General features: G+C 42.3%; 1 protein-coding gene across 2 annotated transcripts; it reads left to right on the top strand.

Moving 5' to 3' along the window:
* The first annotated feature begins 2,788 nt into the window (after positions 1 to 2,788).
* Socs16D (Suppressor of Cytokine Signaling at 16D) lies at positions 2,789 to 9,513 on the top strand. Of its 2 annotated transcripts, none has more exons than XM_070288049.1 (9): positions 2,789 to 2,955; positions 4,475 to 4,829; positions 4,891 to 7,165; positions 7,638 to 7,750; positions 7,821 to 7,989; positions 8,071 to 8,161; positions 8,234 to 8,341; positions 8,618 to 8,750; positions 9,231 to 9,513. In XM_070288049.1, exons 2-9 carry the CDS (start codon positions 4,512 to 4,514, stop codon positions 9,252 to 9,254), a joined length of 3,231 nt encoding a protein of 1,076 aa, XP_070144150.1. In that variant the 5' UTR covers positions 2,789 to 2,955; positions 4,475 to 4,511; the 3' UTR covers positions 9,255 to 9,513. The 2 variants fall into 2 exon arrangements, with proteins under 2 accessions (XP_070144150.1, XP_017034879.1); XM_017179390.3 differs by having other exon boundaries at positions 2,789 to 2,959.
* The last annotated feature ends 4,970 nt before the right edge of the window (positions 9,514 to 14,483 follow it).

Genomic DNA, 14,483 nt, shown 5'->3' with positions numbered 1-14,483 from the left:
ACAAGTAAAGGAAAACGGGCTTTGAAAACTGAAGTTTCGGAATACCCTTTTTGGATCCCTACCAATATAATACATAAACTTTGTAGTACAACTATGTACATGCATATATTACAAGTATATATGAATGTATATTTTAGTAACTCCTTTTCTATATCCTCTTTATTTATTATTTCGAATGTTTTGGTGCTTGCCGAAATAAATACATAAATCTTCTGGGACAAATGAGTGGCGAGTAGGACTCCGGGGCCCATGGGCGTGGGCGGTGGGCTGGAACTCGCATTAATGGGGACAGGGGGACCGCTTCTCATATCGCACTCCTATCGTAGCCATTCTGTGCCAGATCGTAATTCTGTCAAAACTAAGCAACATATTTTATTGGTTACATATTAGGATCAGCCTCCTCAAACGGAAATTACACTGGAGGATAATATACATACATACATATTTATTATAGCAGTTTAAATAGTATTATAAAATATCGTTATTATTATAAAATATTGGTTATTATTAAATATAGATTTGTAACCTATATTTTAATGGGTTTTTATTTCCATATGAAATCCAGCTGCTATCTGTGAGGATAAGCACTTAACTTTGTGGCCAAGAAAGCCAACTGTTTATATGTAAATAATAAATATTGGTAGGAGAGTCCGATATCGGTTGGGATTCCCCCATTCCCACTCCCCGCTGCTAATCAGGGCATCCGATTTCTCGCAGTGCGCTCCTGACCCAATGCAAAGATGCTGCGACTGCGCAGGTAAGAGCGCGCACACACACATGCACTTTTTACACGTTCATGAGACACAGATATAAATATCTGTGGATGTGTGTGTAAGTGCGGCATTGGCATCGGCATCTTGCCAGTTTCTGTTGATTTTCATCGGCTTTAATGCCTTTGTCTATTTTGGGTTTCTGTTTATGGCGTGGGTTTTTCTCAATTGCATTTTTGGGCGCGCTCTCCGACTGCATTGGCGGTGGCTATCTGTCACAGTGGTGCTCAAAATAATAGTAATTATCGAATAAATTAATTTATTTCTTATTTTTGAGAATTATTTTTGAACATTTTATTAACATTAAATATAACAAGAAATATTGGTGAATGCCATACCGGTGCTGTTTAGTGTTTTTATTTTCTTCTATTTTTAAATATATAATATATGTATATCTGTAGTTATTATTTGTTTATTTTTCTGAACGTTTATTTTTTCAGGATTTTTTTTTTTTTGCAGAAAATTCCTGTGGTGTGCTACCATTTTTACGGCATCTGTGGGTGTGATGTTTTCGAGTGCGTTACTGTGTGTGTGGAAATACCAGAATTACCTAAATTACAACAAGAATAGGCCGTGGCACTTATAAAGCAATGCTAGTAATCGGATCGGATCGGCATCAGGCCCGGTTCGGTGCAGTCTCTCGATCTCAATTGCCGGGGCCTGGGGCCAAAAACAAATATAAAAAATAACGATATAAATAAATAAATAAATAAATAAGAAATAAGCGACATCAAAACAAGAAGAAGAAGAAAAAGTGGCATGCAACTCGGAGGCTCGAGTGTTTTCGTCTCGCTTTGTTTTCTCGTTTTTTTTTTTCGCATGCCGTTGACATTCCACAGCGTCGCATTTGCTTGGTTGTTGTTGTTTTTTTTTTTTTTCTTTGCCCCCGGACGACAACACATTATGTATTTAATTCACATTTTAGCACAAATTATTAAATATTTGACAGCCAGCGAATCGCAACGAAAGTGAGAGCCGTGTCTTGAGCGCAAGTGAAAAGCCGCGGGCTTGGGGCAGCGCCACCACACACTTCCGCACAGAGACTATTGCTAATTTATTTATGCGTTTATTGGTAAGGCTTTAAGGCAGCGGCTGCCATTTCTGCCACTTGCCATTTGCGTTTTTGTCATTTTAATATAAACTCTTGCATTTTGTGGACGGGACACAAGCAGGCATAAAGCACAGCAAACAAAGGCCCAACGAAACGTGTTCGTGCTCGTCGCAGTGAAAGTAACAGTCGCAGTCAACAGGTAACACAGGCAGCATTGGTAGCACAGGTGGTGACCGCGACGGTCAAAAGCCGAAAATGGCGACTTCTCCCTGCTAGAAAAAAAGGGGGAAAATTACAAAGTTGTGCCAAATGACCCTGAAAACGGGAAATGCATGTATGAAAATGTTTAAAATCGGATTTTCAGGTGATATTAGAAAATAAATAAAATAAGAATAAATGATTAGGCTAAAATATGTTTAGTTTTAGCAGTTCCATTTCTTATGATTAAATATTCTTGTAAAATCTTGCCTATTTAATACACTTGTGGAACCCAGAAAATTTACATAAGTCATAACCATAATAATTAATAAATTAAAACAAAATTAAACAAAATTAAGGTTTGACATCCGCTTTACATACTTTTTACACTGCCATGGAATACATTAAGTAGTGGCGCCACTGCAATGAAATGGTAAAAATCTCCCTCTGGTGGAAAGGTGGTGGCAACATGAGCTTCTTACTAGAGATGGTAAAAATATCGATGTTTACGATAGTTTCGTTGTTGCCATGACGTTTTTCCAGCAGATCACGAGTTTTCCCTCTAGATTTAAGGATTTTTTGCCGGTCCTTGGCATCCTTTTTCAAAGGATTGATTATTTAAATATAATGAAAAAATACAGTAAAATTTGCAAAATCTAAAATTCTGTTGCAACATACTGTTATTCACCTGGTGACCATCGTTCGAATATACAAAAATATCGCATTTAGGGACGCGGATTTTTTAGGGGCATTTGAACGATTTGAGATTTTTTAGGGAAAAACGGAATTTTCATCTGGCAAACACCAAATCTTCGAAAACGGCCGAAAAACAATTGCAATGCGTGCAATAATCAATCAATATGTCAACAAGAAAGTGCCCCCAGTGCTGAGTTCGCAGTGCCCACAATAGGAAGGAAGGAAAGCAGCCAGCAAAAGGCAGGTGCGAAGAATGCAACTCGCAATGAAACGGAAGAAGGAATATATTGTAATGAATGCAAATGCACGGGTGTGCGCTGGTGTGCGTGTGTGTGAGTGCTGGGCGCGTGTGTGAGTGTCTGGCCCTGCGCTGGTGTGTGTGTGTGTACGCGAGAGCCAGGAGAGCAATAATTAAATTAACCAAAGGTGTTACGTGCCCACGAGAGTGTGTGTGTGTCCGTTTGTGTGTATGTGCGTGCGTAGGTGTCGTGGCTCTCTTTCCCCCCCACCACCCCATCCCCTTCGCTCGCATCCTCCTGCCGCCCTGCATCCTTCCGTGAGTGTATGTGTGAGTAGAGAGAGCTGTGTATATACAGAGTGACAAAATTCTAATAAGACATTTTTGTTATCGCTGCTGCACTCGCCCTCTCTCGCTTGCTCTCCCTCTCAATAGCGGCACCCAGAAAATCAGCGCTATCAGTGCTTTGCAAAAAAAAAAATACTAGCAAACGTCGTACTACGAAAACGACGACGCACGACGACGACCGCTAAAGGGGGTGGCGGTGGGCAGTGGGCGGGGGGTTGCTTTTTCCGGCTACTCCTTGCAGCAGCATGCATGTGTGTGTGTACTATAGCGGTACTTTTTACGCACTTGTAGTCTGATCGGAAAATCTCCCATTGGGAGAGAGCGAGAGGGTGAGGAAGAGAGAGGATCTCGTGGAAACCTTTTGCTATTCTGCAAAAACCCAAATCCCTACGCCCAAAAAAAAAAAAAGGAAAAAAATCTCGTCTGCTTTTTTGGCTTGAATTTCTCTGCGCACAAGCACAAGCGTAGGTGCCCACCGGGCGGTGAGGGGGAGTAGCGCCCGAGGGGGGGTGGTAGTGGGCGGCAGGACGAAAAACGGCGCACGCAACTGTCATTGACCTTCAATTGCATTCGTTGCAAGCTGCAGCAGCAGCAGCAGCAGCAGCCGCCGCACCCAAAGGTCATAGGTTGGGATGTGTGTCATTCAATTAATCAAATTCAAACCCCCTTAAAAAATGAAACTAAACAAATTAAAAAAGTGGCTTCTAATACAGTTTTCTGGGCGTTGATTTCCCAGCCAACGCGCCTGCTTTATACCATCAATCTCGGCCAGCCAGCGCGTATAGCAGCGTCTCCTTTCTCTCTCGAATACACAGTGCAAATCGTTAATGCGGAATGGTTTGCCTCTAATAAAGAGAATTTAAGCCCTAAATAAGCGATAAGTAATGAGGAACAGCCAGGGAATGCAAATCAATTGAAATTGTGTCTAAAAGTAGGCTACGGAAAGTCGAAAAGGTGATCATGTGGGCTTGAGAGAGTACTATAAAAAGAGTGTCTTTAGTCTGTTTTAAAATTAAAAAAATAAATATTAACAAAAATTAAGCCTCCAAATCAAGCCTAACATTTAAATGGTTTTAAAATCGGCTTTCGAAGAGATTTGCTTTATAATTATTCTCTTAATTAAATACCTTTTCAAAAACTGTATCTAACTTGATCCACTTTTTCTAACCCCAGCTGTTGTTGCCTCTCACCTGAGTCTCGTGCCCGGAAAATGGAATCGTCCATTAAGCTTAAGGATAGCAACTCCAACGGCAGCTCTAATTCGAATGGCAATGTGGGTGGCGGGGGCGGCGGGGGTTCAGGAGGAGGCGGCGGAGGCGGAGGCGGGGGTGTTTGTGTGTCCAGCATCTGCAGCAGCGACAGCTTCAGCATCATGCCACCGCCGCACCATGAACTTGTCAGCGCCAACAGCATCGAGCTGAATGCGGCGGCCTCGCTAAGCGACGACAGTGGAGTACCGCTGACCACCAATAGCTCCATATCCAGCGGCGACTCCTACCGCCTGGGCATGTGCAAATTCGAGATTGAGGTGAGCCGCAGTAAACCCTTAGTGATCCACAAGCCAAATTTTAAGCCTTTCCCTTTTACAGATGGTTGAGAGCGACGGCGAGGTGTCGCAGTTCGATTCGCTGGACAATTGCTCGGAGGGCGGGATGAGCGCCGAGAATTTTAATACACTGAAAAAGGGACCCCTGGCGCCCATTGATCCGCCGCCCGAATTCCAGGACTCGCCGCAGACCACCCTGGTCCGTTCCATCTCCAAGAATATTGTGAACAGCCTGCGACGCTGGACCTCATCGCAATCCTCGTTCGAGCACCTCAAAGACGATGCCACCACCACCATTGGAATGAATGGAATGACCACCCCCACGGCCAACGCATTGCCCGAGAAGCCGCAACAACAGCAAGAACTGGTCCTGCTCCTAACCAAGACGGATACATCCAAGCTGGACGCCGAGCTGAGTCAGCTGAATCTCAAGGAGTCGTATGCGATTAACAAGCATCTGTATTCAAGCGATTCGATCCTGAACAGCCATACGGATAATATATATGATGAGCCCAACAACATTGTGAGCAGTTCGCTGGGCAACAGCGTTGATATGCTGGAGGAGGAGGAGGAGCAGTCGGAGGCTAGCAGCTGCTCGCCGCTGCCATCGCCACCGCCGCCGGTTTCCATAGTCAAAATAAAGCAGACACTGCAGTGTCCCTATTATCAGGATCATACGCGTTACTTCAAGGCCATACCCACGGAGCAGGATACCATAGCGAGTGCCAAGGCGGCGGCTGCCCAGCAGAGATTCAATAGTGCCGGTCTCTCGGAAATTCATGATTACGATCTGTATTATGGTGCACGGCGGCAGCCGGTGGACAACAGCAGTTTACAGCGACGCCAGGCCTCGCTCTACAGTCCATTGGGCCACACCAGCCACTGTCACTACCACAATAGCCATGGCTATGGAAGCCATTATCATCATCCGCACCATCATCATCATCCGCACCATCATCATCACCACCATCATCAGCCAGGGTACGGGTACAGCCATGGCCAGAGGCCAAACTCAAGGAACTCGCTCAATAGCCGCCTGAGCAGCTCGCACAACTCACTGAATGTCTCGTCCGCCAACAAGCCGGATGACTCCATCTTCATCACCCAGGCCATGTCGCACGATGCCCTGTTTACGCGCGAGATCTCTGACTTTTACAACGTGCCCATCGACTCGGACATTTATGCCTTCCCTGTGGACATGATCGAACAGCAGCAGCAGCAGCAGCAGTTGGATCAGAAGCAGGAGCAGCAGCAAAAGTCCAACGCCCCCAACACCTACCACAAGGCGAGCAGACGGAATAAGCGGAACAAGCGCAAGCAGCGTTACGGAGGAGCAACGACGGTGGGTGCGGGAACGGAGACCAGTGACGGGGATGGGGAGAAGGGCAGCAGCAAGCATGGCAAGTACCGTATTCCAGTGGGCGCCACGGGTCAAGTGAGTGAATCGGAGCCGCTGCACATGACGCTGGACGAGGTGAAGCAGTTCTATCACACGCTCTACTCGGACGCGGGCAAGGCTCAGCCAGGTGTGCCCAAGCCCATGATGGTCAAGTCTAGCAACGAGACCATTTGGAGTGTGTCGACCAATACCACCACCACCACGACAACGGCGAGAACGCGCAGCAGTGTGGGCACCACACGGGCAGCAGCAGGCGGTGCTGGGGGAGCCAGCAGTGATGGCGGCGGAGGTCCGGGGGGGAAGTATCTCAGCAAGCAGAACAAGCATAACCTCGACAACGATAAGCTCAACAATAACAATAATAACAACAATGTGCAGCAGTCGCAGCAGCAGCAGCAAACGCAGCAGCAGCAGCAGCTGGACAAGCCACCGACGGAGCACCACAATCACAACAACAGCAACCACACCAACAACAAGCATGTCCTGCACTCGGAGAAGAAGTCACAGTTTACGCTGAACCTCAAGCAGCGCTTCTGCAGCATCTTTCGCTTCCGCCGGAGCAATCACAATCGCTGCCGGGGAGGACCCAGCAGTGGTCGTGATGCAAATGGTACCATTGCAACAGGCACCGGTACGGGTGGCAATGTAAATTCGAGTGCAGCAGCAGCAGCAGCAGCCGCAGCGGCCACGGTTCCTCTAATACCGCCATCCGCTGTGATAGCCAGTGCCCTGGGAGCAGCTGGTCAGCAACAGCAACTGCTGCTGACCCAGCAACTACAGCTGGCCACCGAGCTAAACGTCGGCGGCGGTGGAGGAGGAGGAGGAGGAGCGGTGTTAGCCACGGCGGAAGCGGACGAAACGAATGCCGATCTGCGGAAGAAGTTTCAGTCGCGTGCCCTGCCACCACTACCAAAGAAGGGTAAGTAGATGTCAGAGATTCTTGAGGAAGCTGCTTTGCTAGGAAAGATCCTCTTTCTGGGTAGATTTTCCTTTCCGGAAGGTCGTTCTCTTGGGAAGATCATCCTTTCAGGAGGCTTCTTCTCTGAGAAAGAGCCTTTGTTTAGGACGCTTCTCCTTTCAAAAAGTTTCTTTTTTTGGGAAGTACCTTCTCTTAGCAAGTTCCTTCCTATAGGAAGTTCCTCCTCTTTGGAAGTTCCTTCTTTTAGAAAGATCCTTCTCTTTGGAAGATTCTCTTTCTAAGAAGCATGTTCTCTTAGATGGATCCTCTGTCTAAAAAGCTCCTCCCTTTAGTAGGCTTCCTCCCTTTAGAAGGCTCTTCCATTTAGAAAGTTCTTTCAGGAGCTTCCTCCTCTTAGAATGATCCTCATTTTTAGAAGCTCCTCTTGGGAAGCCCTTCTCACTGTCTCTTGTTTCTTGCTTTCCCTCTGCAGCTGCAGCCTATGCCATTGAAGCCGTTGAACCGGAACCCGAGGAGCTGAAAAAGAGCAATGCCCAGGAGCCGCGCGCCTTGCAGTTTACCTCCAGCATTGAGAAAGTCAAAGACGTGAGTATCAAGGATCGCCTCTTGGGTTATAGGCTACTTAAAACCCTCTCATCCACTCTACTCCAAACAGTATGGCTGGTACTGGGGTCCCCTGTCCAGCGAGGCTGCCGAGAAGGTGCTATCCAGCGAACCGGATGGATCCTTCCTGGTGCGCGACAGCTCTGACGATCACTATATCTTCTCGCTGAGCTTTAAGCTGAACAATTGTGTGCGCCATGTGCGCATCGAACAGGATCAGGGTGAGTTGTAGTCCTTATCCAAAGGAATTCCGTAAAAAGCTATTTATTTATCCTTGAAAAACTATAAATTTCTTCAATCAGGAACCTTCTCCTTTGGCTCGTATGCCAAATTCAAATCGCAGACCATCACCGAGTTCATTGAGAAGGCCGTCGAGCATTCGAGGAGCGGCAGGTGACCCACACATGGCTCCCTGATGGAGTAAACCGTATTATTAACCCTTCTCTCTCTCCTTACTTCACCCAGATATCTGTTCTTTCTGCATCGTCGACCGGAGCACGGACCAATGCGCGTGCAATTAACCAATCCAGTATCTAGATTTAAGCATGTACAAAGCTTGCAGCACATGTGCAGGTGAGATATACACTCTCTAGTCCTTCCTCGGGTTCCGTTGCTTGTTCAGCCAGTGCTGCTGCTTGGCCCTCGCCCGGCGGCTGTATGGAGTGCAGCCCGTTTTGGGACGCTTCAGCGGTTGGCGAATGGGCTCACAACGCCAGCGGATCAGGGCGCGTAGATAGGCCAGCACTCTGCGAGGCTTCATTTGTTTTTTTTTTTTATGTTTCGAGTGTTATTTTTTGATATTTTATTTGAAAATTAATGTTTTTGTGTTTGTGTGTGCTGTCATTTCAGATTTGTTATACTAAAGGCGGTTATACGAAAGGATCTAATACAGACATTGCCATTACCGAGAAGACTTCTAGACTATCTTAACTATAAGCACTGCTACTCCGAGCAGGTGGAGAGCGACAGTTCGCATTCGCAGGTGAGTGGGCATGGAATTATGAGATTTTCGATATGTTATCGAAATAATAATATTATTTGTAGCTGGAAATTAATAAAAAAAATATGTATATAATAAATAAATTATGAAATAAATTAATAAATATATAACTAAAATAATAAATAAATCGATTTTTTCGAAAAAAAATTCAAAAAAATAAATTAATTAAAATCGAAAATTGAAATAATTAAATTTATATATTTCTATTCATCATAGATTTGTAATTTTTTTTTGTCATAGACATTTTATCTATCGATATTTGTATTTAAATTATTATTTATCGCATAATTAAAAAAATTGATTAATCGATTGTAAAATCGATTTTATCTATATTATATCGTTTTTTCTTTCAAAATATATGTCAAACCCAACAATATTTTCTATATCTCGCTCGGTAATCGCATTTTTTCTCTCATATATGTACACCCCTACTATATATCTTATAATCCTCTGATCCTCTAGATATCTGGCGATGGAACCATGTAAGATGAGGAGCCGAATGGGATGAATGAGGGATTCATTCGCTTGTGACAACAACAAAAAACGTAAACGAAAGCAACAGAAATTATTACCTTAAATAAGTAGTAGAATTTAACGAAAGAAAAAACAAAAACAAAACAAAAACATTAAACAGCAGTAAAAGCAAAGCCAACAAGCAACCGTTGAAAGTTCTGTATAACAAGAACAGCAAAAAAAACAAGCAACAAAACCAACAAAAAACATTAAACAAATAAATAAACAAAAATCAACAAACACAAACACCAAGAAACAACAAATAAATAAAACAAAAGTTACCATAAGTAAGCAAAGCAGAAAGAAAAAAAATTGTTAGTTTTGCTATAAAAAAAATCGAAAAAAAAAACGAAAAAAGGAGAAAAAAATGAAAACTCGATGAAGGAAAACCAAATGGAAGAAACGAAGTAAACAAAATTCAAAAGAAAACAAAAGAATAACTCTGTTTATTGATCATTTTTTTGTACTCGGTGCTATACTATATAAATATGAACTATTTAATGAAATGAAAAATATGACGATTATTATAAAATATTATTAATTATGCGTACGTAGTCAAGTAAATGCGAATAACAGAAATTGTACATAAGAAAAGTGTTTGATGGAGCGAAAAGCAGCCCCGATATAAACCCAACTCCAATCTTCAACTTTCCCCACAAAGAAACCTACCCCCTTGGGCACGAAACAGACAGAGATGGGAGAAGAGAAATGAAGACAAGGAGAAATGGAGACGAAGAAGAAAAGCAAAAGCAAAAGTAGAAGAAGCTCGTTGATGTTGTTTTTCCCGTAATCAATTAATTACTTTTATGCTTGCCTTTTAGCTGTGATTTTTAAGTAAGACACGTTATCAACCGAAATTTGATATATAACTGATATAGATTCGATATTTGATACCTTGATATATAGCCCCCCCTGCCCCCCACATACCACGCAACACCTGTTCCGCTCAAAGGCAGTCCCTGTAATAGCATTAAATAAACCAATAATTGTACTTAATTTAATTGAATTAAATGAATATCTCATGTACTGTGGAGATAAAGATAAAGTTGCAATACTTGTATATTTTAGGTTTATGTTTACACTGCAATTGTTAACTCTTTTATTTGTTTTTCCTTCGGCTTTGTTATTTATGTTTTAAGTAAGCTTTTCCTTTTTTTTTTGTGTCTCTCTTAGTATTTATTTTGTAAATGTAAAAATACGTATACGATTTAAGCGGATAACGAGGAGAACGAGATGAAATCCTGATGAAGTAATCCAATCAAATCCCAAGCCAAATCAACCTCCGCCTCCTCCCTGTTCCTGTTCACGTTCCTCCTCCCTTTCGGCGAAGAAACATACAAAAAGAAATGCAAAACAAAACGAAACAATATTTGTCTATGGAAAAAAATTATAATAAACGAAACTAAAATGAAAATGATACGATGGAAATATACAAAAGCAATGCAAGAAGAAAAGCAAAGAGAGCGGGGGAGCAGAAGAGAGAAGAACGAACGAACGAACGGTCACAGCAAATGAGCAAAAACAAACAACAACAAAGGCAATATAAAGAAAATTTTTAATAATAAAAATTAAACAAATGAAATTTTAATTGTGTTTTCTTATGGAAAAAATATATAAGGTTGTCAAAAAAGGCCTGCGGTATTTTCGCTAGGTGTCTTTGCAAGCGCGTAGTTCTAGTTTTATTCGCCGCATCGGTTTACATTAGACCTTTTTGGAAAGCTCTTTTCACGCGCTAACATTTGTTTGATTTATGGTTGTTTGTTTTTAGTCGTTCGTGAGTTATAGCGCCGCAAACATGGAGCAAAATAAAGAGAAAATAGGCATATTTTACAGTACTACTACGATAAAGTCAAAAATGCATCTCATGCTGCCAATAAAATTTGTGCAGTTTATGGACTCGATACAGTTTCCATTTCCACCGCACAACGATGGTTTCAACGTTTTCGTTCTGGTGCAGAGGTGGTCGAAGATGCGCCACGCTCCAGAAGGCCTGTCGTCGAAAATTGCGATAAAATCGCTGAATTGATCGAAAGAGACCGGCATTGTAGCAGCCGTAGCATCGGCCAAGAGCTGGGCATGAGTTATCAAACCGTTATAAGCCATTTAAAGAAGCTTGGATTCAAAAAGAAGCTCGACGTATGGGTGCCACACGACTCGACGCAAAAAAACATTTTTGTCCGTATGGATGCATGCGAATCGCTTTTGAATCGCAACAAAATCGACCCTTTTTGAAGCGGATAGTGACTGGCGATGAAAAGTGAGTCCCTTACGACAACGTGAAGCACAAACAGTCGTGGTCGAAATGCGGTGAAGCTGCCCAGACGGTGGCCAAGCCTGGATTGACGGCCAGGAAGGTTTTTTTGTGTGTTTGGTAGAATTGGCAGGGAATCATCCACTATGAGCTGCTCCCCTATGGTCAAACGCTCAATCCGGACCTGTACTACCAACAACTGGACCGCTTGAATGCAGCACTCATGCAAAAGAGGCCATCTTTGATCAACAGAAGCCGAATTGTCTTCCATCAGGACAACGCTAGGCTACACACGTCTTTGGTGACGCGCCAGAAGCTTCCGAAGCTCGGGTGGGAGGTTCTTTTGCATCCACCGTATAGTCCGGATCTTGCACCAAGTGATTACCACCTATTTCGGTCCATGGCGAACGAGCTTGGTAATCGGAAGTTAGACACAAGAGAGTCCTTTGAAAATTGGCTCTTCGAGATTTTTGCCAATAGGGAAGCGAGCTTCTACGAAGTTGGCGTTATGAAGTTGGCATCTCGTTGGGAATTCGTCATCGAACAAAACGGCGCATATTTGACTTAAATCGCACTATTATAACCAATTTTATGAACAATTGAAAATTCAATGAAAATACCGCAAGACTTTTTTGACAACCTGGTGATGGAAATTCATTGTTCATGTGTTTTCTTGTCGAAATGAAGTTTTTATGTCTTTTCTGATCAAAATGTATTTTTTATAGTGTTTTCTTAACAGAAATTAAACATTTTACTGATGGATAATAAATTTGCATATTTGTTTTAAGGTATACAACTTTGATTTTACTTTTTTTAAGATATTCGTTTAGTTCAAAATCCTTAAAACCCATTTTTATTTAATTAGAAAATAAAATCATACGTTTTTAAAAATTAATGAAATAAAAAATTAAGAACTAAATTACTAAAAATCTGTACTTAAAACTATTATTAAAATAATAATTAAATATTATTAAAATAGGAATTGGAAATTTTTCGTTGCAAATAAATTCCTTATTATTTTCTATATATATATTTTTTTTTTCGAATAAAATTTATGTAATATTATTCACTTGGATTCCACAATTATCTTGAGCTCCACAAATGCGTTCCACATAGATTCCCATAATCAACGAGACGATCTGGCACTTTTGGTCGCTGGGACTCAAAAGTCTGGCAACGCTATTGTACGAGCGCCGCGTTGCCAGACTTTTCGGTCCCAGCGACCAAAAGTGCCAGATCTCGAACTTTCGAGTCATTTCCATTTAGAAGTGGCGACCTCTGGCGATACAATTTGATTTTACTACAGCTAGATGGCGCCTTTGTTTCAATGGGATCTAGGAAATATGTTAGCTTCAGAGGTAGATGGAGCCAGGAGGTCCTGAAATGACTCGAAATTATCTAGGCCTGGAATATTTGTATGCTCATTCGCTAAGCCCGCCCCCTCCCCTCGATGTACGTACATACATCATTTTTCTTGCCTATAAATTGTAACGGATTTCTGGTTAACTCCGGAGGGGATCCCCCTCGTGAAAGAAGGGGGCGCCGCCGACTCCGTCCGGACTTGACTGGTCAACTTTTGACGCCTCCTTTGTTTTGGCTCGCCTTTGTGATGCTGCCCCTCTTGTTGCTTTTCGTTTTTCCCAACCTTGTGATGGTCCCGTGATTAATTACATTTTCTTTTGCCAGTTTTCCCTCTCTTCCCCCTCTCTGGCTGCTTTTCAATTCAATTTTTTTCGGCCTCTGCTTCAGCTTCAACTCGAGCGGCAGCGTCTGCGTCAGCGTCACTATTTGAAATTAAATTTTGATTAATTGCAGTCGGCACCTTTTCCTTGGTCTTTTTTTCCCGTGACAGAGAGTGTCGAGTGTCGGCGCTACGGGAAAAGTGTTTTGCAGCCGCTGCAGCCTTTCGGAGTCATCGGAATTCGCTGCACTTGCCCCCTCCTTGCCTGTTGCCCGATGCCTGTTGGCTGGGTTAACTACCTCCCGCTGGCCAAGTGTCGGAAAAACCCTCTCTCTCTCGAGACGAAATCATTTTCAGGTGTGAAAAATTTTCGAAATGCGCTTTCAATTTGCGCTGGAAAAAGGGAAAAAAAGAGGGAAGATCGCGGAGTGCGCCCCATTAACGCAGCAACCAAATAAAGTCATTACCGCAGCAGTGAGCAGGTGAGGTGGGGAGAGATAACACTTGGAGAAAATTAAAAAAAAATATAAATTATGGGTTTTCAAAAATATTTTTTAGCATTAATTCACATATATTCTTGATCAGCATCAACCAATAATACTTAATGTTAAGACTAACTGGATCTTTAAGCTAAAAAATAAATATTTTGTGTACTCACTTTTGTATAGGTCCATCTTCTGATTGATTACCTTTTCCTCCTTGATCTCTTTCTGATCTGAAACTCTCTCCGGTGATATCTGCTCGTTTTCTGTAGCTCTCTCTATGAAATATCAAGTAGCAGCTCTTTTAGGAAAGAGTAACTAACCACTACCACAGTACCACCTACCTTCACCTCTACCACTCTACCTCGGCTTTCAGCTGGGTTAACACTCAGAAGATGCTAGAACTAGTTGGGAATTATAGTGTCAAGCGATTTTTTATTTTATTTTTTTAAATCTTTTGATTTATTTATTTATTTAAAGCAAACAAAAATATAATAAGGTTTTTAAAAGTTTAATAAATCTGCATACTAAATTTAATTCAAATATTTATTAATAATTTTATATGAAAATATTTGGGAAAAGTTACATTTATAAATATATTTATTAAGAATATATATGAATATATGTATATAAATTAAAATAAAATAAATTATGTTTAAATAAATACATTTTGCATACTCATTATTCCAACTAACTACCCATTTTCGCTCAGTGCAGTGGCACAGGTAAGCTGCCATCTAATGCGCCCGAAACAATTTGCTACGTAGACCCCGGCCACACCTACCTGT

This window comes from Drosophila kikkawai, chromosome X (assembly GCF_030179895.1).
Source record: "Drosophila kikkawai strain 14028-0561.14 chromosome X, DkikHiC1v2, whole genome shotgun sequence".
NCBI lineage: Eukaryota > Metazoa > Arthropoda > Insecta > Diptera > Drosophilidae > Drosophila > Drosophila kikkawai.
Note: the sequence above shows the minus strand (reverse complement) of the source record. Positions and strands in the feature narration are given on the sequence as shown.

What these genes read in the sequence shown, in the direction of transcription:
- Socs16D (XM_070288049.1), top strand. Translation starts at nt 4,512, where the DNA reads ATGGAATCGTCCATTAAGCTTAAGGATAGCAACTCCAACGGCAGCTCT. An exon ending in TGTGCAAATTCGAGATTGAG is followed by an intron (nt 4,830 to 4,890) that starts GTGAGCCGCAGT and finishes TCCCTTTTACAG; the next exon opens with ATGGTTGAGAGCGACGGCGA. An exon ending in GCCACCACTACCAAAGAAGG is followed by an intron (nt 7,166 to 7,637) that starts GTAAGTAGATGT and finishes TTCCCTCTGCAG; the next exon opens with CTGCAGCCTATGCCATTGAA.